The sequence below is a fragment of the Maylandia zebra genome, linkage group LG2, assembly GCF_041146795.1.
Source record: "Maylandia zebra isolate NMK-2024a linkage group LG2, Mzebra_GT3a, whole genome shotgun sequence".
NCBI classification, from domain to species: Eukaryota; Metazoa; Chordata; class Actinopteri; order Cichliformes; family Cichlidae; genus Maylandia; species Maylandia zebra.
The window spans coordinates 32,615,708-32,641,603 of record NC_135168.1 but is presented as its reverse complement, the minus strand read 5'-3'; the positions used below and the strand labels follow the sequence as shown (position 1 = coordinate 32,641,603).

The following is a 25,896-nucleotide window of genomic DNA, read 5'->3' as shown; positions in this document are numbered from 1 at the left end:
AATGAAGCTATCGGTTACTGCCTCTGATATGATCTCTGTCCATTTTGCACTACCCAATTGCTCCAGAAAAGGCATTTTTATTTCCATCACAATGAAGTTATTTGGTGCTGTCAGCTAATTCTCAATGGCACGACAAGCTTTCTTTGGGCACACATCGATACCTTCGCAGAGGAAACCACGCTAAACCAAATGTTCTGCACAGCAAGCCCGCCTTTAATGCAGTGCCACGGGCTTTGATGTGCACCCACACCAACACACCACTCCAACAGCCTTTCTTCTCAGATGTTGCTTAATTACACTATCATAGTCTGTTAATTACCTTATCAGTGGTGCATAATCCCATGGTCAGTGTCTGAACGCCACGTATCAAAGCAAAGCAACGTCTCTTTCATGCGGCGGTTTCTTTTTTCGGAGGCCCTGATTAGTGGTTTGTGAGATTGCAGATGAGGTTATTTTTTACTAACAATTAGTGTCTCGAGGCCAAAATAAAAAAGATTTTTAAAAAGGTGTGTTTATTTTGTTTTGTTTATTTAGTAGTAGCGCTCTAACGGTAACTCTAATTGTTGCCCCAGAGAATCCGTCTTAGTCATATGATTAATGAAAACAGTGCAAGGCTGGATTTTGTAGATATAACATTAAAAGAATAAATCAGCTCACTGGAAAAATGTTTAAATATTTGCTTTCTCGTAGAGAGGGAGTTGATTGACTGAAGAGATGATTGGCCTAGATTAGTACAGCCGGTGTGCTCTACAGTTTGTTTGTTTGGTACTTTTTGGTATTAAAGTAGGCAAAAGATGTTAATTTCTATGCATCTAGTGTACTCATGGGGTAAAGGTAGGGTTAGTTCACTATGGCCATAACTCACATCGATCCAATAATAATAATAATACAGGTTCAAAAAAATCAAGCAGCACACAAGACAACAGGACTCTCTCAAAAAACAACAAGTATGGTTTTTAGGACTTCATCCAGCCATTTAAAAGCTCTAAGCACAACATTAGGACTGTATGAATTTATCCGTTTCTTACATTGCTGTGGAGGAAACATGGCATCAGTGCATTGAGGTTTGCAGGCATTCATTTATGAACAGCTCTCACAGCATTTCAGTCAGGTCAAGTTCTGGACTTGCAACATTTGTTGCTATTTTGGGGTCATTGTCTTCTTGCATAACCCAATTTCAGCCAAGTTTTGGCTTTTTGACAGAAGAGTTCATTGTGGAATCAGTGACTGCAAGCCGCCCACATCCTGCGGCTGTGGTACGCCCAAATCATGACTCTTCCACCACCGTGCTCGACAGTTGCTATGATACGCTGACATGGCGTGTTTGGTTTTCACTAAATGTGGCACTGTGCATTATGCCCTGACATCATCACTTTGGTCTCATCAGTAAAAAAAGGGACATTACTCCAGAACTGCTGTGCTTTGTTGAGATCCACAGAGCTCAGTATACTGTAAATGTATACTGAAAAACAATCTCCCCATAAAGCCCTTATTATTTGGGCTGGATCAGGTAATTGTGCACCATCCCTTAATTACACTGTAATAGGCCAAGGCTGGCTGGAGGCTTTCCATGATGCATTGACTGTCTCTTCTTCCTGTTAAAAGGTAGTTTTTCCTTCCCACTATTGTCAAGTGCTTGCTCATAGGGGGTCTGATTGTTGGGGTCTTTGCCTGATAATAATATAAAGAAACCATTCTTGTGATGTTTTTATATTTAATATATAAATAAAATTGAATTTAATTAAACTGTAATTCTCTTGAATTGCTGGGATTCATGCCTACCAATACTTACTTCAAGTGCATTTAATGCGGTGCATATGTGCCGATCTCCACGCATCTCCGTTTTGATGTGGAGATGATAATTAAGAAATAATTGAAGCCGCTAGAGAAGTGTGAAAGATGCATTCTTAAATGTCTGTGTAATTCTGCTCAGAATATGTTAACGTATGCACAGATGTTAATGCAGAATCTACGTTGGGCTCCTGTCTTCGCGCACCTCAGCGCTTCCACATATGTACTTACCCTCAGCTCTGCTTGCAGCCTTACTGGATCTGTCAACTTGGGGAAAATTTCCATTTTGCAGCTAACTCTGCAGCCTTTTGATGGGTGCGTCTTGCCGACTTTTATCTCTCAGCGCGTCTGAAAACTAATTAATATTTTTTTTACTCTCACTCACTCTCTCTCGTTCCCTCCTTCAGGCAAATATTTGTTTCCTCTGAAGTGAGCGTGGGCAAACCTTCTTCACGGCTCCATATGCTGCCAGCTGCCAATCAAGCGAGCTAGAACCCTGAAACTAATCGCAACCCCCTCCTCCTTTCTTCTGCGTCTCCTCTCCCTCTCCTTCAGCAGAAATGAAGGAGCTTGGGAGAGTGATGTTTGTGTGTGAGTGTGTGTGTATGTGTGTAGGGGGTGTTACAGGAAAATAAAGACATACAGTAGAGAAGAAAAATGATGGCTGAGACACGAGCCCAAAGCAGGATCTCCTCTGTTGTGTCTGTCCACAGAGCACTTCATGCTTGTCTCTATGCTAAGCTCTCTGTTTCCATTTTACATCCTGCTATTTATTTATTTACTGTTCACATAGATTGTACTGTCTCTGTGCTGGATTTGTACTTGTTTGCTTGACAGCTCCAAGAGCGAACAGCGTGTGTACACAGTGGCTGGTGTATGTGTGCGCCCTACCAGATAGCTACAGTGGTGCCAAAAAAAACATACAGACTAGGACAGAACAGCTTTGCATGCCCCCACCCCCACGCAACCTGCAGCAGGTGAATGAAGAAGGTAACAGAAATGTATTTTGTCAGTCATACTGGTGTGTTTCCACGTGAGCTCGCTGTCTCTGTAAGATACTCAGTGGTTGAGAGTGTTTCCCATGGGGCTCTTTGTGCATATAGCACCACTGTGGGTAATGAGGGAAGAGAGGGAGATGATGGACAAGTGTCCAGTGCTCTTCTGAGGAACTTTTAGGGCAACATTTTCAGCATTAGCATGAGGCTCGTAAGCCTCTTCTCTTTATTTTCCAACCAGGGATTTATTTTAGACACATACACACAAAAAAATGATTGTATCTCTCATATGAAACATCCAAGACCAGCTTATTCAGGGAAGAGAAATCAAACACACCTGAGTATAAACCATGAGAGTGCATCTCTTGTCTGGGACTATTTTTAAGTTTTTTTATGCTACAGACACAGGGGAAAGGTGGGTGAACATGACCATGACTATGTGCAATCAACTTGTGATCTCTTTGCCTGAAATGGTTGCTTGAAAACGGGGACGAGGTCTGCAGCTGCCTGCAGTCAGCTGCCGTCTTCAAAGTAACTGGTGCGTCGAGATGGTGATAAAATAAGACAGAGTCAGTCTGCTATCAGCTTGCAACTGAATGTGGTCATTTGGCAATCTGTCTGGGATAAAATCACAAATCATGAATCTGTCACTCTCTACATGCTCGAAGGTATTTATTGGAGATAGGTCGCCTCCCACCAGACGACCTGTGCAGCTGCCTTGTGATCAGACGTGGCTGTCCAGAGATTGAGGGTGACAGTGATAGCAATGTAATCACTCTCCAACTGATTTTTCAGTCCTAGGGAAGTTGCTGTGTGACTGCAGAGTGTCCTGACCTTTAGAATAGAATAGAATTCAACTTTATTGTCATTGCATATGTCACAAATACAAGGCAATGAAGTGCAGTTTGCTTCCATCCAGAAAGTGCTTTAGCAATAATATAGATATATTACAGAATATAGATCTATTATAGGTATGTTACAATGCTTTATTATGCAAAACAAAAGCTTATTTACTTGTGTTTTTTTTTTTAATATGTGTATATTACTGATTTAGTGACTTTTATGTGTAGCACATATTATGTGTAACTTGTGCAACACTTTGGTCAACTGATGTTGTTTAAAACGTGCCGTAAAAATACACTTTGCTTTGACATGACTGAGGCTTCAGGGGCGGAAACTTCCCGGTCATGGTTTGGGTCAAAATATAACTTTTTTAGAATATTGAACACGTGTTAGAGAGATCAGTTTTTCAGGTTTCCCGGTTGCCTAGCGCCACTTCATATGCAGGTAATGACTTAAGTGATAATACCACGTGCAGGTCGAGACATGGCAGCTCGATGGTATTTTTAAAACTTCACTTTATCTCGCTAAAGCCTGATTGGACAACCTGTCTGGTCTTTTGGTGGGAACAAAGAGAAGGAGCCCAATCATGGCTGTTTTCTCACTTCCACATGTGTGGCCAATCCCTGAGCTAAGTGGGAAGTTATAACAGTTATCCACCTAGAAGGTTGGTACTAGATTATCTGACAAGCTTTTTCCACAAAGCATCTGCAATCTTCCACTTCAGTTATTGAATGAGAAGCACCTATGAGCACAGCGCTCACATATACAGGACAGTAATGTAATGACAGTAACGTATTTTGTGATTATTCTGAACCAGCAACGAGTGCCAGACAAACAAACACAAACCTCGTGTCGCTCTATTCAACTTCTCCACTAAACGTAGACAATCTGTTTTCCTTTGCCTTACATCCAGTTTTGACCACACTCAGCAGTGCATTTCACCTATTTGCTCTTTTTTTCTCTTTCCTGCAGCATATGTTGCAAACGTTTGAGAGAACATCTCGGGCGACACAGAAGAATCTCTCTGAAGACTGAAACCACGACATTAAGTCCATCACTAAGAGTCAATTCTTGTATCAGGCCTTGCTGTGAAGTACAGTCTGTTGTATACATTACACACACACACACTCACACACACACAGGCTTCACTGTCTCCCTCCTGCTATCATCATCATGTGTGTGTAAATGATCCTGTCTTTGTGAGGTTAATTGAAGGCAGGAGCTCTGACTGTCTGAGACATAATCTGTCTGTGTGAAAAGTAAGTGTGCCTGTATTGTGTGTGTGTGTGTATGTGTGTGTGTTTAAGGATTGGGTGTTTGAGGGGAGGGATGTCTTTAATATGGCGACACTACTTTTTAAAAAAAATACAAAAACAGAAAAAGAAACATGCAGCAACTCTTCTTTATCCCTCCACCTGCTCCCTCTCTACCTCGACTAAAACCCCCAATACAGATTAGCTGTGTGTGTGTGTGTGTGTGTGTGTGTGTGTGTGTGTGTGTGTGTGTGTGTGTGTGTGTGTGTGTGTGTGTGCTGGGTGAGGGGTTAGTGGGTCTGTTCCTGGGGATTTGGGGTTTACAAAAGAAACAAAAAAAAAGAAAAAAAAAAGCCAAGAGTGATGCCATAAGGCTTTGCTTTTCTCTCATATCAGCTCTTATCAGGGCAGTCATTTTTGACAGGAGAAAAAGCCTTTATCTGGAAGAAGCTGTGTCCGTCTGGCCCTGCGTGTGAGCACAGACACACACACACACAAAGAGCCACGCTCAGGGCCTATCGGACTGGGGCTCACACACACACAGAGCAGGTAATCGGCTCACTAGTAGAGTTAGGGGGTTAGAGAAAAGAAGGAAAAAGCTCTTGCCAGAGTGTATCCCGCTCTTTGACTGGATTAAAGCCCACCAGTATTCAGTCCAGGTGCTCTGGAGGACAGAGGGCCGAGGGGGTCCACGTGGGGTTAACTCTCCCTACGGTGCGAGATCACTTCCTGCTGTTCGCCACCTGACACATCGTATGCACGTGGCCCTCAGCACAAACTGGGAAGTACATCAACGCATAGACATACATGGAATCATTTCTGCTGATCGATATGCTCCTCTGATGTTTCAGGGTTCATTTTCAGAGCGTTTAAGATCTTATTACCATGTCATGTCTTTATTCTTGTGATATACATTAACTATAACTATATAATAACACCATAATTGCCGACACTTGAAGTGCAAGATTATTTCTGTTTTAAATGAAGTGATACTGTGTTTCCATTGTAGTGGTTGACAGGGGAGGAGACATAAGAGTTAATTAACTCTGATTAGGATGAGCCACAGTCACTGAACAAGCCAGGGTTCTAGCTCGATACTCCACTCAGTAATTGCTTCCTTTCCTTTTTCTCTTCTTTCCTTTTACTTTCCCTTATATGTCTTCCTTGTGTCCATCCACGCATGGGAAGCTCGTCTTTCATAGAGGAGAGCTGGAGAGCCCTCTGCTGGCTCATCATGCACGTCTGTCAAGTGAAGATAGGCCAACTATTCATCTGGGCTGCAAAGCATTGGTTTGTTCAATAAAAATAAATAAAGATGTACAAAGTACTTTTTTCCATACAGAGTTCAGTTTTTCAGTCAGCTTCATGTAAAAGTCTTTAGTTGATTGTTTTTCATGTCTTTTAATCGCACACTGAGATCAGGCTCTGCGAGGGCCGTGCCATCTGTTGCAGGAGCTCTTACTCTTCCTCATGCTGCAGATAGCTGTTTATGACTCTGATCTTATATTTGGGTTTGTTGTCATGCTGCAGCAGGAATTTGGAACCAATAATAGGACTCCCTGATGAGAATGCAAGACAGATAAAAATGCAAACATCTGTGTATGGTCATTTGATCTGCACGAATCAAATTTAGTTTTACAAGAGAGACGTTTTAAGACACTGACATCAGCTTTTTTAAATCCTAAATAGACAAAGAGTAAAATGACTCTAACAGTCAAGAGTCATGGGGTTTTAGTAACCCCGATTCTGAATTCATACAGCTTTTATGGTCCCAGCAGCAGCAAGCCAAGTTTCAGTGAAATTTCCTGCCATTTGATTAAAGCTACAACAATAGGATCAATACTTTGTTTCTATCCCTAAAGGTCAGTAGGTAGCACTCTGAATCATATTACATATATTATGTTTTTGTGAAAAAGAAAAAACTGTACCAAAGTACATTTAACCAAAGCATTAACTTTAAAAGAAAGCTGATTAGCATGGCAATAGCAATAACATGGCTGATATCCTGAATTCAAATTGGATAAGCAGTAACCCTACTGATATACATCGATCTTTGTATTTCAATGTCATTGGAAGATTGCTAGCATTAGCTAGCTAACACTGATATTTATGAAGGATGTATTAATAAACATCCATTAATTACACATATTAATTAAGTAGTCAAAGAATCAGCTTAATCGAAGGTCAGTTGTTTAATATTTATGAGAATATGTCATTATGTGCTTATTTTTACAGAAAAAATGTCTACGAACTGCAGTGCCTACTTTGTAACACAGTCAACTCATGCTAAGCTGCACTTATACTTTGACATATTCAACAGATATTATGAGCAGAATAAGTCAGCGAGTTGATACAGTATTAAAGTCTTCCTACACAATCATTAGAAGTTTTAGTTTTCTTCTGCTCATGACTTACAGGACGTAAACTGAAATAATTGAGGCTAGCCTAGCTTCAGGGCTAACAGCGTATGCGCTAGCATTATTTGTGATGGGTTCAGTTTCAAGATGAGGACCAGACAACTCTCATAATCATGTATATTTAAACCTTATTAGTCAGTTTTTTAAGTAGGTACCCTTTCTCTTAATTTAACTCACCGAGCTTGAACAGAAAGAGTTAGAGCTACCACAAGGAATGATGATTAGCTCTTTTATAAAAAAGGTATGGAGAGGGGAAGACAGCAGGTGGGGTCTCAGCAGAGGTCTTGGCAGGAGAGGATATTTATGCTCATGGCTCCTCGTGTTGTTAACAGAAAATGCAAATCAAAGTTACTATTACAGTGAGTATGTGTTTAAAGAATCAGGAGATGTACTTCTCTTTTAGTTACACAAACTGCTGTCGTACTGTTCAAGCCCCTCAGTGGTTCATCATAAGCCCCGAGAGTCTGAAAGAGTTTGGTTCTCAATATAGACCACAGGCCTGAGTCATGGCCTTTAGGTTACACACAACAAAGTAAAGAAGTTCAGTCAGGAATTTCTTCTTATTTTTATTATTCACGTAATTGTCACATAAAAGCGGTTCATAAAAACGTTTTTAATACCCGACGAGCAGCTAAAATGGGAGGTTTGCAGATTCGAAAGACTTTTTAAAAACATTTTCAGGCCTGAGTAAACTGCAAGGGTCTTCTAATGGGCAGTCAAAAGACAATACAATCGCTGCAATGTTTATTTCCTCTTCTTCTTCTTTTTTTCTTCTCAAATTTCAGTGAACCAGAAGAATATTTTGACCTGTTCAAAGAGTTCTAAGGACAGGGCCCAAATACTTAAAGGGATTATGCTAGGACAAGCCGCACTACCCACTCTCTGTTCCTAACTTCCTCCCCAGTGCCATTCGGTCCCTTTGCCTGAAAGACTTCCAGTGTTGCCTCATCTCTTTCAGGACCCTCACGTCCTCGAGCCTGACAGCCATCGCCTAATCAAAGACCTTCTTTTCAGAGGGAATGCTAAGTGCTCCTTAAATGGAATGAAAACAGGACACTTATTACTTGCTATTAAATTATTTTCAGTGATAGTACACTTAACAGAAAACAAAGCTAATGTAAAACATGCCATTAAAGCTCAACTGTCACTGGAGACATCCGCTGGTCCAAGTCTGTCTGAGTGGCCAGCAATGGTAGCGACAACCACATCATCGGCCTCGCATGTAGCGCCACTAGCAAATCACTGACTGCATGCCACAGGCTTTGACTTCTTCTGTTTGTTTTTCATCTGTCAGACTGTCATCACGCTTCCTCAGATCAGAAGTGGTGCTTTTTTTCCCCCTGTGGTTGAAATCCTGTCAGAAACCAGCTGTGCTCAGCTGTTCAGACTTCCTGCTCAAAGGACCCAGTGTTCATTTGTTATGTCACAAAGTCGAGTCAGTTTTATTGATATATGTTGTTGTATTTTCTGCGCAGAAATAATTCCACACACAGAATTTCATTGCAAAGATGTTACAGTCGGTCTTGCATAAAGCAGCTCTAGTAACGATATTTAGATATTATGTGCACATGTATTTCAGAAATCAGTGGACAGTTTGATCACAGCGTGTATGTGTGTGTGTTTGCGTGTGCATGAACACACGTGTGTCGAGTCCTTTGAAGCAGACATACACCCCACCACTATCACTGCCGTTCTTGCTCCTCAGATGAAAGCTGATATGTGATCGAGAGTCCGGCCGCTTGTTTCCATTCAGAGCAGTGAAAAGGAAAGACGAGCTAATATTGTAGCACTTGTGATACAATCACACGTCAGCGTTTCTCCTTTTGAATAACACAAGAAAAGATTCCTATAGGGCACGGCTCATTTTGGGAATTATTTTTGGATTTAGCTGCACTCTGGGTTTGAAATCTAAATCTAAAGTTTCTGTAAAAGGTGGAAAAAAGAACAAAAAACCAGAAAGAAACAATAAAGCATGGGGGGATTGAATGAGGAGTAAAATGTGATTGGGGTGAAGGAGGCAGGTGGCTGGCCTGCTGTACACCAACCAAACCCACAAACAGCTGTTCATTTCTCAAAGCACCCTTGTGCCCCCTCCATGCATCAATTCTCCCTCTCTCTTTCTGTCTCTCCCCCCCAATATCTTCCTCTTTCCCGCTCCACCCCCACCCTCTCCCCAAGCCTCCAGTCCACCCAGCCATTCCTGCCTCCCACCTCACTCTGCTGCAGCTAAACACACTTTGATCACGCGCCAGAATCAGGACACAGCTGGTTCACCCGTGCACTTCTCACCGTCTGCTTATCATTTGTGGCGATAGTAAAACATGGCAGCGATAACATGTTTAAGTAAATAGTGACATTTGAGGAGAAATTAAGCAAAGTGGGAGACAGACAGAAAACTTCCAGGAGACCCAAAGCAGCGGCAGTCTTTCCTGTATTTACATCCCAAAAACACGCTAATCCAGTCAAGTGCAGGACATAAAAAAGTCAGGCCTCTCCACCACCACCCGCTCCCCTCCTCTCCACCCTGTGATCCAGGCGGGCAGGTCACTTGCTGGCATGAATTGCACGGCCTACCAGCAAGAAGACCAAACCAGAGATGAGCTCCAGGGGCACTCCGGCAGCCGCCACCATGAATGACAGGCCGTAGAGGACTGAAACCTCAGCGTTCGGACATGTTTCCCCTCTCTCCTGAAGGATGTAGCTCTTCACATCCACCACCTCCATCCACAGGACGTAGAGCAGAAGCGTGAACAGGAACAGGCAGGCTGCGGAGAGAGACAGTATTAGAGAGACAGACACAGAGGCTGTCAGTGCTGTGAGTGGCTGCAGAGGAACGCAGCTCCTCTTCATCTCTACTGTTACCACGGCGGCAGTGTTTACTGCTGTCGTTATAGTGACAACACTGCAGAGTGACATCTGCTGCTCCGCGTGCCGGGTGTGTGTTTATCATGTGACAGGTATGAACAGCTGACAGCAGCAAAGGCTGCAGAATGAATGTGCGTCTGTGCATTCGTCTCTTATTTCACGCTACAGTTAGGACTTACACACACATAGATGCACAGGCAGCAGTCTATATTTTACCAGCAGCTAAGAGGAAGGCCCCGCCCAACTTGTAGAGTTTGTAGCTGATGAAAGGAACACCACAGACCAAGAGGAAGCCTCCAGCCAGAGCTAAGACGAGTCCGAGGATTATCAGCACGGTCCAGAAGCCCCGAAACACTGCAAGAAACACAAGCACAGCAGTGGAATCCCATAAGTGTTCTGCAAAGAAAGGGTGTTTTTGCTCAGGTTTTCAGTTTAATCCCAGCCCCTTGGATTCATTTGCTGACCGGTCCGCAAACAAGATGCTGAAGCCCAGGTTGCTCCTGTCGGCTGGCGAGTCTTGCATTCCTACCCAGGAATTTTGTGTATGTGTGTGAATGGAAGAATAGGAAACACATTGCAAAGTGCTTTGTAGAGCTGCCAAGGTTAAAAGGATGTCATATAAGAACAGATCATTTACATGTAAGAAGCTAAAGTCAGCATCCAGTTACTCTGGCTCTGAGAAAAAGAAAGCAAGAAAACTGCTCTTCCACATCAGTCATTACATGTTCATTTTGTTTGGTTTCAGTCACAGGAAGGCAACGCTGGTTCTGATCTTTTGCAAGAAGACTGGAAACAACCAGCCATCTGTAGATGTGGTTAAATGCTGTCCTATTTAACACACAAATAGAAGAGTGTTTCCCATCTTCCCATAAAACGCTTATCAAGAAAGCACAAAAAAGTATTTCCCAAAATAGACTGTTCCTTCAGGCTGGTCCTTTAATAACTTCGATATGGTCCTGATACGTTTAGGCTGTAATATGAGCACTTTTTGACTGAATAATAAATACCAGATTAAGTATTTCTCTGCTAAATCTTTACTGCTGTAGCAAAGATGGGATTTACTACTGATATATATGTGGGGACCTACAGATGAGGCCAAAATTATTAAGCGTTGCTTCTTTTAACGGATCGAAGGAATTTGTTATACAAGTGTCAAGAACAGGAGTGAGGAGTATCCTCAATAAATTCCAAGAAACCCACAGAGTACAGAACACGCCTGGCAGTGGTAGGAAGTGAAAGATTTCAAAGATTCTGGAAAGAAAACTAGTGAGAGATGTTTCTAGAGAGCCCAGAATAACTGCGAAGACACCCATGAATGATTTAGCCAAGTTGGGAATTGTAGTCTCAAATGAGACAATCACTAGAGCCCTGCACAGGAATGATGCGAGATTGGAGACCAGGAAAAACTTCACTTCTGCAGAAGACACGCCTTCAAGCCAGACTGCGGTATGCTAAGGACACCCTAGAGACAGATAATGCACACTAGAAGAGCGAGAAGAGGAGATAAAACTAGAGCTCTTTGTCCACAGACACTTTGCTGATGTTTGGAGAAAGTAGTGAGAGTTCTACATCTCAAAGGACAGCGTCCCCACAGTGAAACACGGTGGTGGGAGGATCATGATGGGTGGATGCTTCAGTGGGTCTGGAACTGGGAATCTCATCAAGGTGGAAGGAATCATGAAGTTTATGTGAAGATTTTAAAAGCATTCAAAAACAAACCTGAGTCTGGGTCGTCTCTTTATCTTTAAACACAACAACAACCCAAAATATGTCGCTCCTGGGGAACAACTACCTCCAGAACACCAAAGTAAATGTTACTGACTGGCCAGTTCAAAAAAATGCAAAGCCCTGACTTGAAAATCACTGTGGGATGAACTGAAAACCAGGGTCCCTGCTGGAAGACCATCAAATCTGGAGAGCATGTGAGACATGTTGAAAACTACAACAAACGACTGCAGGCTGTTATCCAGCAAAAAGAGTAAACGACTGACTGTTAGCATCGAGGAGGTAATTATTTGGAACCTGGTAGTTTTTGTGAAATAATTTTGTTTCTATGTGCAAAGCAAAAATAATGTAAGCATCCAAAATAAAACAAGGATGTTCGGACAAGCTGTGCTAAAAACAAGTTATCGCTCTGTTAAACAGCATTTGGGAAATACCCATATTTTTATTCAAGAGTAAAAAATATTTCTCAATCATGTATCAAAGATTTGTATCAAAGATAATTTTACCTGAAGTTTAGGAGTGAGACTACACCTTAAGCACTCCTCTTCTAAAAACCTGTACCTGCTCCAAACACCTGTCTGTTCTCAATTTTAGGTCCCACCCTCCCCGTCTTTCTCTCCGTTTCCCAGATAGGCACTTGGTGTATCCGGCATCCTCATATCAGTCTTCTCCAAACCTCTGCCTCTCACCCAGCTGGCGTCAAATAATCTATCCACGATTATTTGTACATATTTTGTTGTTCATAAAATGTCTTGCATAGATTTGACCTCACTACTGAACAACAGGAAACAGAAAGACGTGTGTCCATGCAGCATATATTTGAGACTGTGAATTACCTGCTGTGGGGTCATAATTTGGATGAGGGACTTGTCCAACTGCAACCGGTAGCGGGAAGAGGTAACCATGGATGCAAACCTTAGACTCTGGCTGGTTTGCTATAGTTAAAAAAATGAGAAAGGTTTACAAAAATAATCACTCAAAATAATGGGCAAAGGTCTATAACCACAATAAACAGCAGACATATTAAGGCTTACACATAATTCAGTACTGACTTTATTGTTGCCTTTTATTTCCCATCATTGACTAGATTTTCTAAAAGCAGTGTCTGAATGAGTGGCAGAAGCACACTCAGCTATCGGGCCACTTGAATAACAATATGCTCAATGGTTGTTCTGGATTTCTTTTTCAATTCAGTGATGAAACATTAAGTGCAGCAGAAAATAAAAAAGACACAAATGCAAAATGCAGTCGGGGGAAAACAAAAAGCCCCAAAACACCCCATAAACAACATATTTTAGCAATCCTTTACATTTACTGTCATATATGGGCATTTTTCTTTTCTGCACTTGTAGCATGTCAAGGAGACCGCAGTGTTGAGCAAGGGACACGCAACCACATTGGACAACTCCCAAGAAAACCTTTGCTCAGCTTAACTAGAGGAAAGTTTCGCCTACGTACTGAAGAGAGTGGCCAGCACTGCGTGCGTCGTGGGCTCCACCTGAAACGCACAGCGCCAGAAAAAGCCCTCGTGGTGCAGCGTGAGGGAAGGAGGGGAGGTACTCGCTTCTTCCACCAACAGCGTCTAAGAAAAAGAAATGGAAGACAGACTGACATCACACAGATAGATGCTCGAATACCTAAAGATGGATGAATCCCATTTTCTGTCAGCGCTGTCAACACGTCTGCGCTCGCGGCTCTGTGTGATTCCCTACTTCACTGGAGCCACGGCATCAAACGTGGTTCTGATTATGGCCTGCTGGTCTGTGAGGTTTTCGAGGGGGAACTTATATTCTCTGCTCGCTTGTCAGAAATATGATTGATGGCGCCGAATAACACAACAACTTTAATCATCCTGTTTTATTGAAAATGAAAGACTTTGTTTCTGTGATGTTACGGAGGAATTCACTGGGGGATTAGCTTTTATAAATATATCCCTTACGTTGCACTCTTTGAACTTTCACACAAGTGCTTCATGGGAGAATAAACTGGAAAATTAAAGGGCCACTCCACTGATTTTACACATGAAGCTCAGCCGGCTCGTCAGTGAGAGTCCTACTCGCCGTGTAAAAACAGTCATATCAAGGTGCCACAGTTTTGTCAAACCTTACCCCGAACCGCTTTTATTTTACAGCTGGCAGTCGAAGTGATGGACCAAAAATATTAAATTTATGAAATACACTCAAATTTTCAGCAGCATGCTGATAGCAGCAAAAGGTTATCAAGGATGTCAGTGTGTGATGACTGGGTGGTCCACAGCTGTGGTCCAGACTGAAAGATCTCAACATCTGGGTGGATTACTCTGACATACTCTATATAATCCCTGTTTTTGTCTCCTATTCATGAAATAATACCTCGGCTGCTTATTTGCTTAATATCAGCATGTTCATATTTTAACCAGAGCCATGCTCGTCTTCACAAAGATGCTACTGTAGTGTGTATGATGGGATGCTGTGTCACAAACTCTGGATGTGAAGTCAGAATGTAGGTGTGTAATGAGCAGGGAGGGTTTGATGAAAGGTGCATTTGGAGGTATTGTGGTAAGATCATAAAGGCCACTAAATACAAACTACAAGTCCACATGTCTCTTCTAACTCCTCTCCTGCACACTTTACAGAAGTGCAGTCACCTACAACAGGAAGGCCAAACATAAGGTCCGGGGGCCAGAATCAACCCGGCAACAGCTCCAATCAGGCCCACTGATTTTGAACCTTTAACTGTATTTTCATACGTTTTACAGCTTTTCTGATGAAGACCTCCAACAACTCGTAAAGTACCAGTGAGGACAGCGCAGGGAATGAGCAAGCTGAACTTTTTCTGTACTTTTGCGAATTTATCATGTGGAAAGACTGAGGCGTGCTGTTTAAACTGCACTTCTTGTTCTTCTCATGGATTTAATGTTTGGATCAAAGTCTTTACACTGACAGAAAGGGGAGTTTTACTAGTCCAGTCTATTTAAGATCAAACTGGGCTGTACTAACCACTATGTAAAATGAGTTTAGACATCCCTGGCCTCCCACACGTTTGGGCAGAGTGTAATCGGTTAAAAAAAAATGCAGTGGTTTCCAAATCAGGAAGACTTCTGATAATGATTGTCAGTCAGCAACTTTTACTGGATTCACAAATGCAAGACCTTTGCTATGCCATTAAAGAGACAAAAACATATTTTTAAAAAACACTCCAGTTGAACTTATCTAAGAGGCAAAGTGGAAAACTGTAGTCTGACTGCTTTCTCTTGCAGGCCAAAGAGGTTAAGAGTCCTCTGCCCTGACACAGTTAAAAGTCAGTACCTGTGTTGGTATGGAAGTAGATTAATAATAATGGATTGTATTTATAAAGTGCTTTTCAAGGCACCCAAAGCGCTTTATAATTCCACTATTCATTCACTCTCACACACTGGTTGTAGCCACAGCTGCCCTGGGGTAGACTGACAGAAGCGAGGCTGCCATATTGTGCCATTGGCCCCTCTGGCCAACACCAGTAGGCGGTAGGGTAAAGTGTCTTGCCCAAGGACACAATGAGCAGGACAGAGAGCCTGGGGATTGAACCGGTGACCTTCCAGTTACAGATGCGCTTCCCAACCCCCTGAGCCATTAGTGAGCATTACTCAGGTAACCAGTAATGCTGACCAGTGGATTCAGGTTCTGGAGCAACATATGCTGCATTGCAGTGTCTTGTTTCAGGGAAGGTCTTGCTTATTTCAACAAGATATCAGCAAACAACGTTCTGCATGTATTCCAGTATGGGTGGAGCTGTTGCCCAGTCAAAACATTTGGAGCAAGAGAGGTTCAAACTGCTGGGCAGCTGGAATCCTTACAAGAAAGAATAACGCTACTGCCACGTTTCAAGAATTCGATATTGCAGCAAAGCATCTGACCCAGCTTTTATGAAACATGCCGGTAGCATCAAAATCTAAACTTATATTTTTTTCTTTTAAAAACAAAATCCCTCTGCTTCAACATTTGCTGTTTTCCTTGTTCTAGTTTTAATTAAAACTCATATGTTCTGTGATTATAAATGTGTTTTGCACAGCCTCCCAGCTTCTTTGGAAACAAGGTTGTAAATTGCTTCAGGACATCTTTAAATATCTTATAGTGGCACAGCAGCGAGTCCACAGCACCTGATCGGGTTTCCCCGTTTATTCTTTTTGTGGTTTTCACGTGTGACCAGTTAAAAATAATATTTTCGGTTGCTGTTATTGAATTGATGTGTTTTGATGGAAGTGATCAGTGATTGCTTACAGTATGTTAGGAATCGCACTTCTATCTGTCCTACCTCAGTCCTGTTGGCATCTTTGTCCCCCATCGGTGTCGTTTGTGTTTGCCATCTATATGGTCCGCAGTTGTCGCTTGCGACCAGCCAGTAGTCAGTACCAAATGCCAGGAAGAAACACAGAGTCCCTATTACCCCAAAAATCCCCCCAGACAGGGCTGCAGCTCCCACCCTCATAACTCCGGCCTTTACCCCGCTTTAAAGTATGATTCCTCTTAGCTTTTAGTCTTCAGGTCAGTGACTCCTTACTTGTGTCCACTCTGAAGGCTGTCTGCCCAGTCCCAATCCTAAAGAACATGACCAGCCTCTCTCAGCCACTCCCTGGCATGCTGGGAGCTGTGAGGAAAAAAATGCTACAGTAACCGAGCAGGTCAAACAGAGGGAGGTGGGGGGACAGGAGTTATTTTAGGACGCAGTAAGCCTGTCCTCGTCAGATTACCAGTGTATGTATTTTGCTGTGCATTTGTAAAGGAAACAAGGAGAGGAAAGATTGGCGTGAGGACGGTGTGGGCAGCAGGTATCAGCATTTATGACTGCGAGGTATTTGTAATGTTGGTGTTACTCTGGGAATGGTGCTTTGAAAATGAATTAGGCTGGAGATGCAAGAGTTGTTCAAGAGGTGAAACATAGAGCTGAGAAAAGCTTTATTGTAGCCAGCAAATAAATAAAACCATTAAATTCATTTTATGAGGAATTTACTTGGGATGCATCCATGAAATTGCTGAAGACTTCTACTAGTTCTGCTTTGCACCTCACAACTCTGTGCTTAAAGGAATACGAGGTACTTATCACTTCAAATGATGGAACACGCTGAGTTCTTTGCTTTCATATGTTTTTCTCCCTCCCTCCCCGTGTCTCACAGTCTGCATTCATTGCTGCTTCTCATTCTCCAAAACAAAGCTGAGGTGTTTCCTGGCGGCTCTCTCCACGGTTTCTTGATGTTTTGGAGAGACTAGGTCTTCTCTAGCAGCTTTTGGATCCATTGATCTAGTCTGAGCCGGGCCAGCTGAGTCTGAGGAGTCCAGGAGAGTGGATCGTGGGCTTATGGAGCACACTGCCAAGAGGGAAGAGGGTGAAGTGAGCTCAAGAGTCACAAAGTCAAAAAAGCTTCTGGTCAAAGATCAGGAGGGAGAGAAATACTAATAAGCTGTTTTTTTTGTTTTTTTTTTTCCCCTTTCTTTTCTTTAAGTTAGAGCAGAAAGTTTGAGAGACAGCAAACACACAGTTAAAAAACTGCATGAATTAAAACACAATTTTGCAGAAGTAGACAGGATGACTGAGTTTTAATCTTACGCACTAACTAGCAAGAAAAGCAAAAAGCCTTTAAAAGTAAAGCTTTCCATTTGTTCAACATAAGTTTGATAAACAGACATTTGAAAAAGAAAGTGGTTGTCGGACTCTATGCGATCACATAAAAAAAACAAAGTGCACCCTTATTGGTTCCATATGAGGGGAAAGTAGCAGCCTTAATTCATAATTTTGGTCATGTAGCCTGGAAAGTAGCAGCCTGGAGAAACTGCAAAAAACCAAAGAGCTGCATGTCCGACTCCACAGGCCTCAGTTAGCATGTTAAATGTTAAACTTCATGACAGAATGGTTGGCGAGATAAGTTATGGCTTGTTTTAAAGTGCCAGGAGAAAAAACGACCATGGCAGCATGGTTTAGTTTTGAAAAGCTGCATCTGAACAAACAACTTCTGAAACAATGTCATTTGGACAGACCAACAAGACCGAATTTGAGCTGTCTCACCATCTTGCAGTTATTGAGTTTAACTCAGTGCACCAAAGTCATCTAGAGTCAAATATAATGCTATCTGAGAGCTAAAGTTTGGCTGAGAGTAGGTTATTTGGCATGGTAATGATCCCAAACATCGAGGTGTTACCATGGCTGAGCCAAAGTCCAGACATCAGCTTCATTAAAAACTGTGGTGGGACATTCAGAGAACCTGCAAAACCGCAATGAACTGAAGCAATGATGTAAAGAAGAGCAGGAAAAATGTATTGACAATGATGTGAGAGACTGATAAGGTCATACAGAGAATTAATGATTCAAGTTATTGTTACGTAAGTTGGTCCTACAAGCTGCTGAATCATGCAGAGGACTTGGCTGTTTTTTTATAGGACTGCATAGAGTCCTGTCAAGACTTTCTGTTTCACATGGCTGTGCATCTGGCTGCGTCTTTACCTGTGTGAGATCTGCTAAGTCCAGTTCTCACTCTCTGTGGCTCACTTAGCCCACCATCCTCCCCCTGCAAAAGTAGAAATACACAGTACAGCACCATGGAGGATGTTCTCTACTCTGATACCGACACTCCATCATTCACGTAGAGTTTAAACAGATTCCTAAACTTGGATGCAGTATTTCAACATGAATCCACCAAGCCACAGGTGTCGAACTCCAGGCCTCGAGGGCGATGTGTCCTTGATCCAACACAGCTCATTCAAATGGCTAAAGTACCTCCTCAATAAGTCTTGAAGTTTTCCAGAAACCTGGTAAGGAGCTAATCATTTAATTCAGGTGTGTTGATCCAGGGTGAGATCTAAAACCTGCAGGACACCGGCCCTTGAGGCCTGGAGTTCGACACCCCTGCAACCCTGTGAACTTACTCTCCTAACCATTCAGTCTTTTTAATTCTGTTCAATAAAACTCGAACATGAGGAAATGCAGGTAGTTTGCATGCACCTGAAAGTGTGTGATTGTGTTGTATGAGTATCTTTCTCCCAGACTTTGGTGTCTGTAAAGGGGCTTCCTTGTTCTGTCCACCGATGTGTCCTGGTGCAGGGTGTGTCTGCTGTAGGCTGGTGTCTGCTGGAGTGAGGACACATGCATGAGCCCAGAAGTGTGGAGCTGAATTATACACATTGTGCAATTTCTAAGTTATAGTAGCTGGAACTAGGAAATAGCTAACAGTGGCATAGAAACTTTACCTTGTTGTTGAAGTTTTGGAGGTTTCTTGAGAGGATGCGCCTGATGCTTTCCATCTCCTCCGGTAGCAGAGGTCGCCCTTGGGAGCGAGGATCCACTCTAGGTTTTTAGAAAACCCTGATTATGGTCATGAACCTTTCTTCCGTTATTCTGGGAACTTTAAGGACAAACACTGACACAGTCCAAAAACCATTTTCTTACATCGGCGGGGCCTCCTCCTCGACTCCCCTCTGCTCCCGTCTCTCCAGCTCCTGGTAAACTCTGAGGATGCTGGAGCTAGCCTGGCGGTCGTTACGGATGAGGAAACGGCGAAGGTACTTCTTGTTGAACTGCTCAAACCTCACACACACACACACAAGCACACAGATGGCAATACTGTGACTTGTAGAAAATCTGCATAGTGTTTGCTGCCACCTGCTGGTCATTTCATATTTTATCTTTTTATATGCACAACAAACGCTTTATGATAAAACACAAGCAGAAGACAAAGTAACAGTTAAACACGGAAAACTAACTTGTCTTTCCAGTAGTGCTGCCCCCAGTAGCCAACCACATCCTCTATACCTGCCACCAGGTGATCTATGAGCTAACAACAAACAGGATTATTTGCAGATAACTTCCAAAAAATGATATCCTTTGGAAGTATTGAAAGAAATTCATGAAACAGGCTGCTCTCTGTGCACCATCCACTTCAGTGCATCCTTCAAACATTGTATGCTTTGCATAGGAAAAAACCGAACTCACCTTGTTTCCTTTTGGTTAGTAAGCCTTGCTCTTCTGAGATCATAATCCTTGACAGTCTTTGCTAATTTACTGATATCTAAAAATCAGTAGTGTCCAGAGTTATCTACAGCCCTATCACAAATCCACACTTAGCTGTGATTCCTGTGATCTCTCACCCTGCTGTGGATCTCCTCGCTGAGAGTAGGCAGAGCTCTCTTCTTCCTCTTCACATACAGTAGCTCCACCAGAGGCTTGATGGTCATCCCCTGCAAACCAGACTCAGAAAATAAAATCCACCTTCAAACTATGACAAACTTTTTTCCTTACAATTCACGAACATGTTTGCCCCACCTGTACAAAGACAGTAAAGAGAATGACCACGATGGTAGTGGTGATGAAGAGTCGTTTCTTTGGGAAGTCATCAATCAGGAAGACCAGGGAAAAACAGATTGCCCCTCTCAGGCCACCGTAGGCGATGATGAACTGGTCTCGGAAGGTCACGGCGTTCCTCCGGAGCTTGTTCACAAACGCGGTCAGCAAAAGCACGCCTTTTAAGAAGTGAGAAAGAGTTTAGATATCCACTTTGCTGATCTTGTGATATAACTTGTTTTAAAGTGCGGGGAAGACTTATACCCGTGGCCCTCCAGATGAGACAGAGCAGCAGTGTAGAGCACACAAACGGCCAGCTCCACATGTGGATGTCCTGTATGGTGGACACTCCCAGGAAGGTGAAGATTAAGGTCTCGCTCACGCTACTCCACATCTTCAGAAAGTACTGGATGCTGGTGTTGCTGCGCTCCGACACATTTGCTTCCACGTACTGTTTCATTGTAGCAGCACAGGTCACTATGCTGCAGGGCAGGGAAAGGGGAAGCAAAGTTAACTAATGTTTATACTAATGTGTACAATTTGTGGTCTTTGGGATTCAGATGATTCTGAGCAGCACTCACGCCATGATCCCAGAGAGGTGAAGCATCTCTGAGGTAAGGTAAGACAAATAGGAATAGAGGAAGACAAAGAGCGGGGCGATGACTTGGGCCCTGGAGGTAAAACGTGAGGTGAGGGCTGCCAGCAGGCCGAAGAAGAGACCTACACACAAGCCCCCGATTCCGACCACCACCACCCTGCAGCCCCCCAGCAAAACATCCAGCCCTGACACTGATGGCAGACGGAGGAAGGACTCAAAAAGCTTGTAGAGCACCTGAGAGGAAGAAACGTCTATGAGTATCAAGTGTTTCATTTAGGTACCTGAAACACGCACCGCTTCTCTCCTCACCACAGTGACAGCGTCATTGAGCAGTGACTCTCCGAACACCAGGATATGCAGCTGTTCGTTAACTTGCATCTCTTGGAAAACAGAAAGCACCGCCACTGGGTCTACAGCAGCGATCAGGGAGCCAAACAGCAGGCAGTGGAGCAGAGAGACATCTCCTAGTGAGCTCTGAGCCAGCAGGCAAACACCGTACAGAGACAGGCCGATGCCCAGGACGTTCCACAAGGTCCCCAGCACTGCATACCTGCACATGCACAAGAAACCAGCTTTAAGACACCTGCTCCAGGTACCTTTAACAAATGCTCGATGAATATCTGAGTTTAGCCACTCAGGTCCACAAAAATAAGCTCAAAATATGACAAATGTGGTAACATATGCAGTGCGTCATGTTTATTTTGAATATTCAATGTGATTCCTAAGTTCATGGTCAGTTCTTAGTAATCTTAGAGTTCTTCCTCCCTCAGTGTCTCGTCTTCTTCTGTGTTCATTCAGCCTTGTCTTCACGTTGTCTTCATGTCTTGTCTCTGTGTTTTGTGTTCCCCTGTCGGTCATGTCTCCAGTGTGTGTTAGTCTTCTTCTCTGTTTTTATTGTACTTCCTGTTTTATTTTGACAGTCTCTCATCCTTGTACAGTATGTTCAGTTTTACTTCCCCTGTCCTATTAGTCTGTATAGGTTCCAGCTGTGTTTACAATTGTTGCCCATCCTCTCGTTAGTTTCTAGTTTATCTTTTATTAGTTTCTATTTGTTATTGTTTTTGTATTTTATTTCAAGCACCGTGTTACAGCACATGAAACTGCCTCCTTTAGTTCACTCCCTTTGTTTCATCTGTCTGCCACACAGCCATACATGACACAGAGGGGTAAAATGATTATTAGGTCTCCTGCTGAATTTGTAAGTTCACTCACTTACAAAGAATTGAAGAGTCTCTATTTTTGTTGCAGATAAATACAACCAAATAAAACCAGTACCGGTACCCAAAAAAAAAGAAGATCTATCCATAACCACGGGAAAAGAACCAGGGAAACCAAGTTAACAATAAAAACGATTTAACAAAAATAACAATAAAAACCAATAAAACCCCTGAAAACCATAAATTTCACACCCAAGCTTCAACTCTTGCAGCCCGGTACCAAACGGCTCATGGACCGATACCGGTCCATGCCCCGGGGGTTGGGGACCGCGGCTTTAACCCATTCCAGTCAAACAATCCTGTGACTCTGTGGGAGGCAGAAATCTGGCTGGGCTGTAGGAAACCAAATACTCATTTCACTCAGTGACATGCAGGGATGTTTATATCTTGGTTCTCTCCATTAAAATAAAACCGTCATAAAAATTAGAGACTGTCCAATTCTTGGTACACGATCAAAATGATGAATTAAGCAGGAGATCAAATAATTATCATTTGGATGTTTCAAATTTCAACCCTGAGCCTGAACCATGAAATAATTGCCACAAAATTCAATTGTTTTTGAAAGTAGAGCATTCATTAAATCATTTGAAGAAATTTAAACAATAAATAAATAAAATATAGATTTCTGTTTGTGAATTTCAATTTGTATCATATTTGGTGCATCATGACTTCTTTTTTTTTTTGCAATTTATTCTTTTGAATTTTTATTTTATATTGTGTAATTTACACTGATGATTCAGACGTAGAGGTAGAAGAAGGCTTTAAAGGGTAAAACCAAAATAAAGAGTCTAATTCTGACTTTTAAATCAAACTCTTTCTACTCATATTTTATGTGGAAATGGCGTACTTTCATTCTGTTCAACGCAATCTGCATACGAATGCCTCCACACACACGCACACACACAAAAATCAAACATTTTAAAGCTACCAACCAGAGGATTGTACCAAGGTTTTCAAAGAACAGCCTGCCTGGCAGGAAGTATCCCGCATCTAACACGATGGGTGGCAGCAGAAAGAGGAAGAAAGCATCGGCGCTGAGAGTCGGTGGAGCAGAGTGGCGCACCCCATAGATCACACCTCCAACCAGGAGGCCCACCATGATGAGGACGCAGCTTTCGGGGACAACTGCAGGGACTCGACCTGACCAGTGAAAACCTGAGGGAATGAGAAACGGAGAGGGAGTAAAAGGAAATCAGCAGGATCCGAACTTTGTGGAGTTCTGACTAAATCGCTCTGTAGCTATACCGAGGGAGGACTACTACCATTGTACTCAGATAAACTCTTTCATTGATAGAACAGATTGTTAACTTGAGGTTTGGTGTGAGTTTTAAAAAATCCTGGAAATAACTAGAAATGTAGAAAAATAATAGATATTATATACATTATATTATATATGAAAGAATCTGGCTTCTCGTGGATGAGTGTGAGCACAACTGAGGCTTACCCAGCTTGGCCAGTGAGGCCAGCATGATCCACAGCACGATCTCAAAGGGAGCCTGTACGTGGTGATAGTCCATGCTGAACACCCTCAGAGCCATGGGTAGATCCACAGACAGGCTGCCATCGCTACTGTTGGTGCCCAGCGAGGGAGGCAGATTGTGGGGCAGAGGGCTCCCATCGGGAGAGGTCACAGCCAGACAGCCCAGCAGACTGGCAGAGAGCAGCAGAGAGAGAGTCCACAGAGCAGTCATCCTGCAGCCATGCTGGGACAACAGCAGAGAGAGGCAGAGAATAGGAGTGGGACTATGGAGATGGGGGGTGGGGGCGAGACACACAAAACAACCTGACTGGGACTCATGCAGCCACTAATGTGCACAGGAATCCCTGAGCTAGCAATGATACCAGCAGCACAGAGCTCAAGGGGTGTGTCACACACACAGACGGTCTCATCAGCAACTCAAAGAACATTACATCCATTTCCTGAAAATGAACCCTAACTGGAAGCCAAAACAAAACCCAAAATATGATTATTTCCATTACAGGGAATTGCTTTAAGTCCACAATATGTGCCTGTGTACACACATTTGTGTCCCCACGGCATAAGTAATGCAAGTACACATGCACAAGATTCAGCCAGGGTATTAGCACTGATGGTTTGTTGTGCACAAAGCTTAGATAGATTGCAATAATTGTTAATATATTTTGTTTACCTAGCAGAGAAAGGGCTTCTCCGATAATGGACTCATTTTCAGTGTTTGTTCTCATGCTGTGGTAGCAGTGCTTCATTTGGTGGAATTTGTGTTCTGCTGTGGCTTATTTGATTTGCAATCTTTCATTTCAAACAAGCAACTTATTGTTGATGCGGCATGTTGTGATTATTGAAATAGTTTGAATTACAGTTACAAATATGTTGCCTAGTGGTGAGAAAAAGGCTTTAATTATCAGCCAAGACAGTATCTCTTCCTCCCACTGGCTTCTTATTAAATTCGGTTTATCGTCTTTACATATTTTATGCCAATATGCGTGCAGTCCGTCAGTTCCACTGCAAACACAAGGATCTGTGTCAGAATAAGCCTTCCACTGTATAAGTGCACAAAAATAATTGGTTTAGTGAGTTTAGTTGTACGGGTCATTTACACAGAAAACAAACAAAAAGTTAAAAATATGTTGCTTGTGTGACTTGTTCCCTTTTCCAAAATGTTAGGCAGATGGCATGTGATTTTTTTTTTTTCTGTTGCTTTAAAATCTGTTTGTGCTTCTGGAAAGTTGTTAGTTGTTCTTCTCCAAGTCCAAGAGAACATTTAAAAGCTAAGAGTTGTTTTGGTTTTTTTACACACCCTCACTACCTCAGTGATTTTGCCCTTCGTCCCTTCTTCCCTACAAGTGAACTCACTGAGGATCAGACCTCTCCACCTCTGATTAACACACAATGCCTGACTGCAACTTCTGGCCATGTTAGAAAACAGCTGGAGAAACTAAGAAGCAGCAAGTCCGTTTGTGACTCTAAGTCATATTTACAACCCGAGTCTGAAGCAGGAGAAGATACCATTGAAATGGAAAAAACATCCTGTTTGATTCCTCTACTGGAGAAGTTGACAAAGTCCAAACTTACTGACTATCAACCTGGCGGACTTCAAATCGCGTGTGAGGAAGGTGATGGGAAGACATGTCAGTCCACGTCAGACCAGAGATGAAACATCTTGACCCTCTGCAGTTTACACACAGTCCATCATCTACATGCTGCACAGCGTTTAATCATTTTACACGATTCAGCCACTGATACAGACAGAGGAGGTAATATCAGTAAACACACCCTCCATCGCATGGATTGCTGACAGACAGGCGTTGCTCCGCCCAATCTCACATCCGTGGACTGTGCAGTTATTCCTGTTCCCCTTGTTCACCTTAGACTTTCAGTACAACTCCAACTCACGCCACCCTCAGAAATATTCTTTGATCCTGGAGTGGTTGGATGTAAGTAATATATAATCAACTAACTTGCCATTAATGTATAAAAATGAATGTACACTGAACAAAAATATAAACGCAACACTTTTGTTTTTGCTCCCATTCCCCATGGGATGGACGTAGAGACCTAAAATTCATTCCAGATACACAATATAACCATCCCTCCCACAACAGTGGTCACAAATCAGTCCAAATGTGTGGTAGTGGGCACATCTGCTATATTGAGATAATCCATCCCACCTCACAGGTGTGCCACATCAGGATGCTGATCTGACATCATGAGTAGTGCACAGGTGTACCTCAGACTGCCCACAACAAAAGGCCACCCTGGAATGTGCAATTTTGTCTCACAGCAAAATGCCACAGATGCCACAAGCAATGAGGGAGCGTGCAATTGGCATGCTGACAGCAGGAATGTCAACCAGATCTGTCGCCCGTGCATTGAATGTTCATTTCTCAACCATAAGCCGTCTCCACAGGCGTTTCAGAAAATATGGC

The 25,896-nt window shown here is 42.8% G+C and overlaps 2 protein-coding genes across 3 annotated transcripts; both read right to left on the bottom strand.

The window, feature by feature from the left end:
* Positions 1-7,854: 7,854 nt before the first annotated feature.
* On the bottom strand, positions 7,855-16,474 carry LOC101485212 (transmembrane protein 182). The gene is made up of 5 exons (XM_004563247.3): positions 16,162-16,474; positions 13,348-13,471; positions 12,726-12,824; positions 10,381-10,518; positions 7,855-10,064 (listed from the first exon to the last, which is right to left on the bottom strand). The coding sequence occupies exons 1-5, from the start codon at positions 16,333-16,335 to the stop codon at positions 9,844-9,846; spliced, it is 756 nt and encodes a 251-aa protein (XP_004563304.1). The 5' UTR covers positions 16,336-16,474; the 3' UTR covers positions 7,855-9,843.
* Positions 16,475-16,747: 273 nt separating this feature from the next.
* On the bottom strand, positions 16,748-23,752 carry LOC101484726 (sodium/hydrogen exchanger 2). 2 transcript variants are annotated; one of them, XM_004563245.2, is made up of 13 exons: positions 23,435-23,752; positions 22,923-23,145; positions 21,083-21,323; positions 20,757-21,007; positions 20,440-20,657; positions 20,158-20,354; positions 19,983-20,072; positions 19,599-19,669; positions 19,285-19,422; positions 19,086-19,182; positions 18,841-18,966; positions 18,343-18,406; positions 16,748-17,212 (listed from the first exon to the last, which is right to left on the bottom strand). In XM_004563245.2, exons 1-13 carry the CDS (start codon positions 23,679-23,681, stop codon positions 17,028-17,030), a joined length of 2,148 nt encoding a protein of 715 aa, XP_004563302.1. In that variant the 5' UTR covers positions 23,682-23,752; the 3' UTR covers positions 16,748-17,027. The 2 variants fall into 2 exon arrangements, with proteins under 2 accessions (XP_004563302.1, XP_023009230.2); XM_023153462.2 differs by having other exon boundaries at positions 18,841-18,963.
* Between the last annotated feature and the right edge of the window lie 2,144 nt (positions 23,753-25,896).

Bases quoted from the DNA above. Each gene is read 5' to 3' on its own strand.
- LOC101485212 (XM_004563247.3), bottom strand. From the start codon at position 16,335: ATGAGGGTGGGAGCTGCAGCCCTGTCTGGGGGGATTTTTGGGGTAATA. The intron at 12,825-13,347 runs GTACGTAGGCGA...TTTTAACTATAG, and splicing joins AGTGCTGGCCACTCTCTTCA to CAAACCAGCCAGAGTCTAAG. The intron at 10,519-12,725 runs GTAATTCACAGT...TGTTTCTTGCAG, and splicing joins AAATTATGACCCCACAGCAG to TGTTTCGGGGCTTCTGGACC.
- LOC101484726 (XM_004563245.2), bottom strand. From the start codon at position 23,681: ATGACTGCTCTGTGGACTCTCTCTCTGCTGCTCTCTGCCAGTCTGCTG. The intron at 23,146-23,434 runs GTAAGCCTCAGT...TCATTCCCTCAG, and splicing joins GGCCTCACTGGCCAAGCTGG to GTTTTCACTGGTCAGGTCGA. The intron at 20,073-20,157 runs GTGGGGCAAACA...TCTGGTTTGCAG, and splicing joins TCTTTACTGTCTTTGTACAG to GGGATGACCATCAAGCCTCT.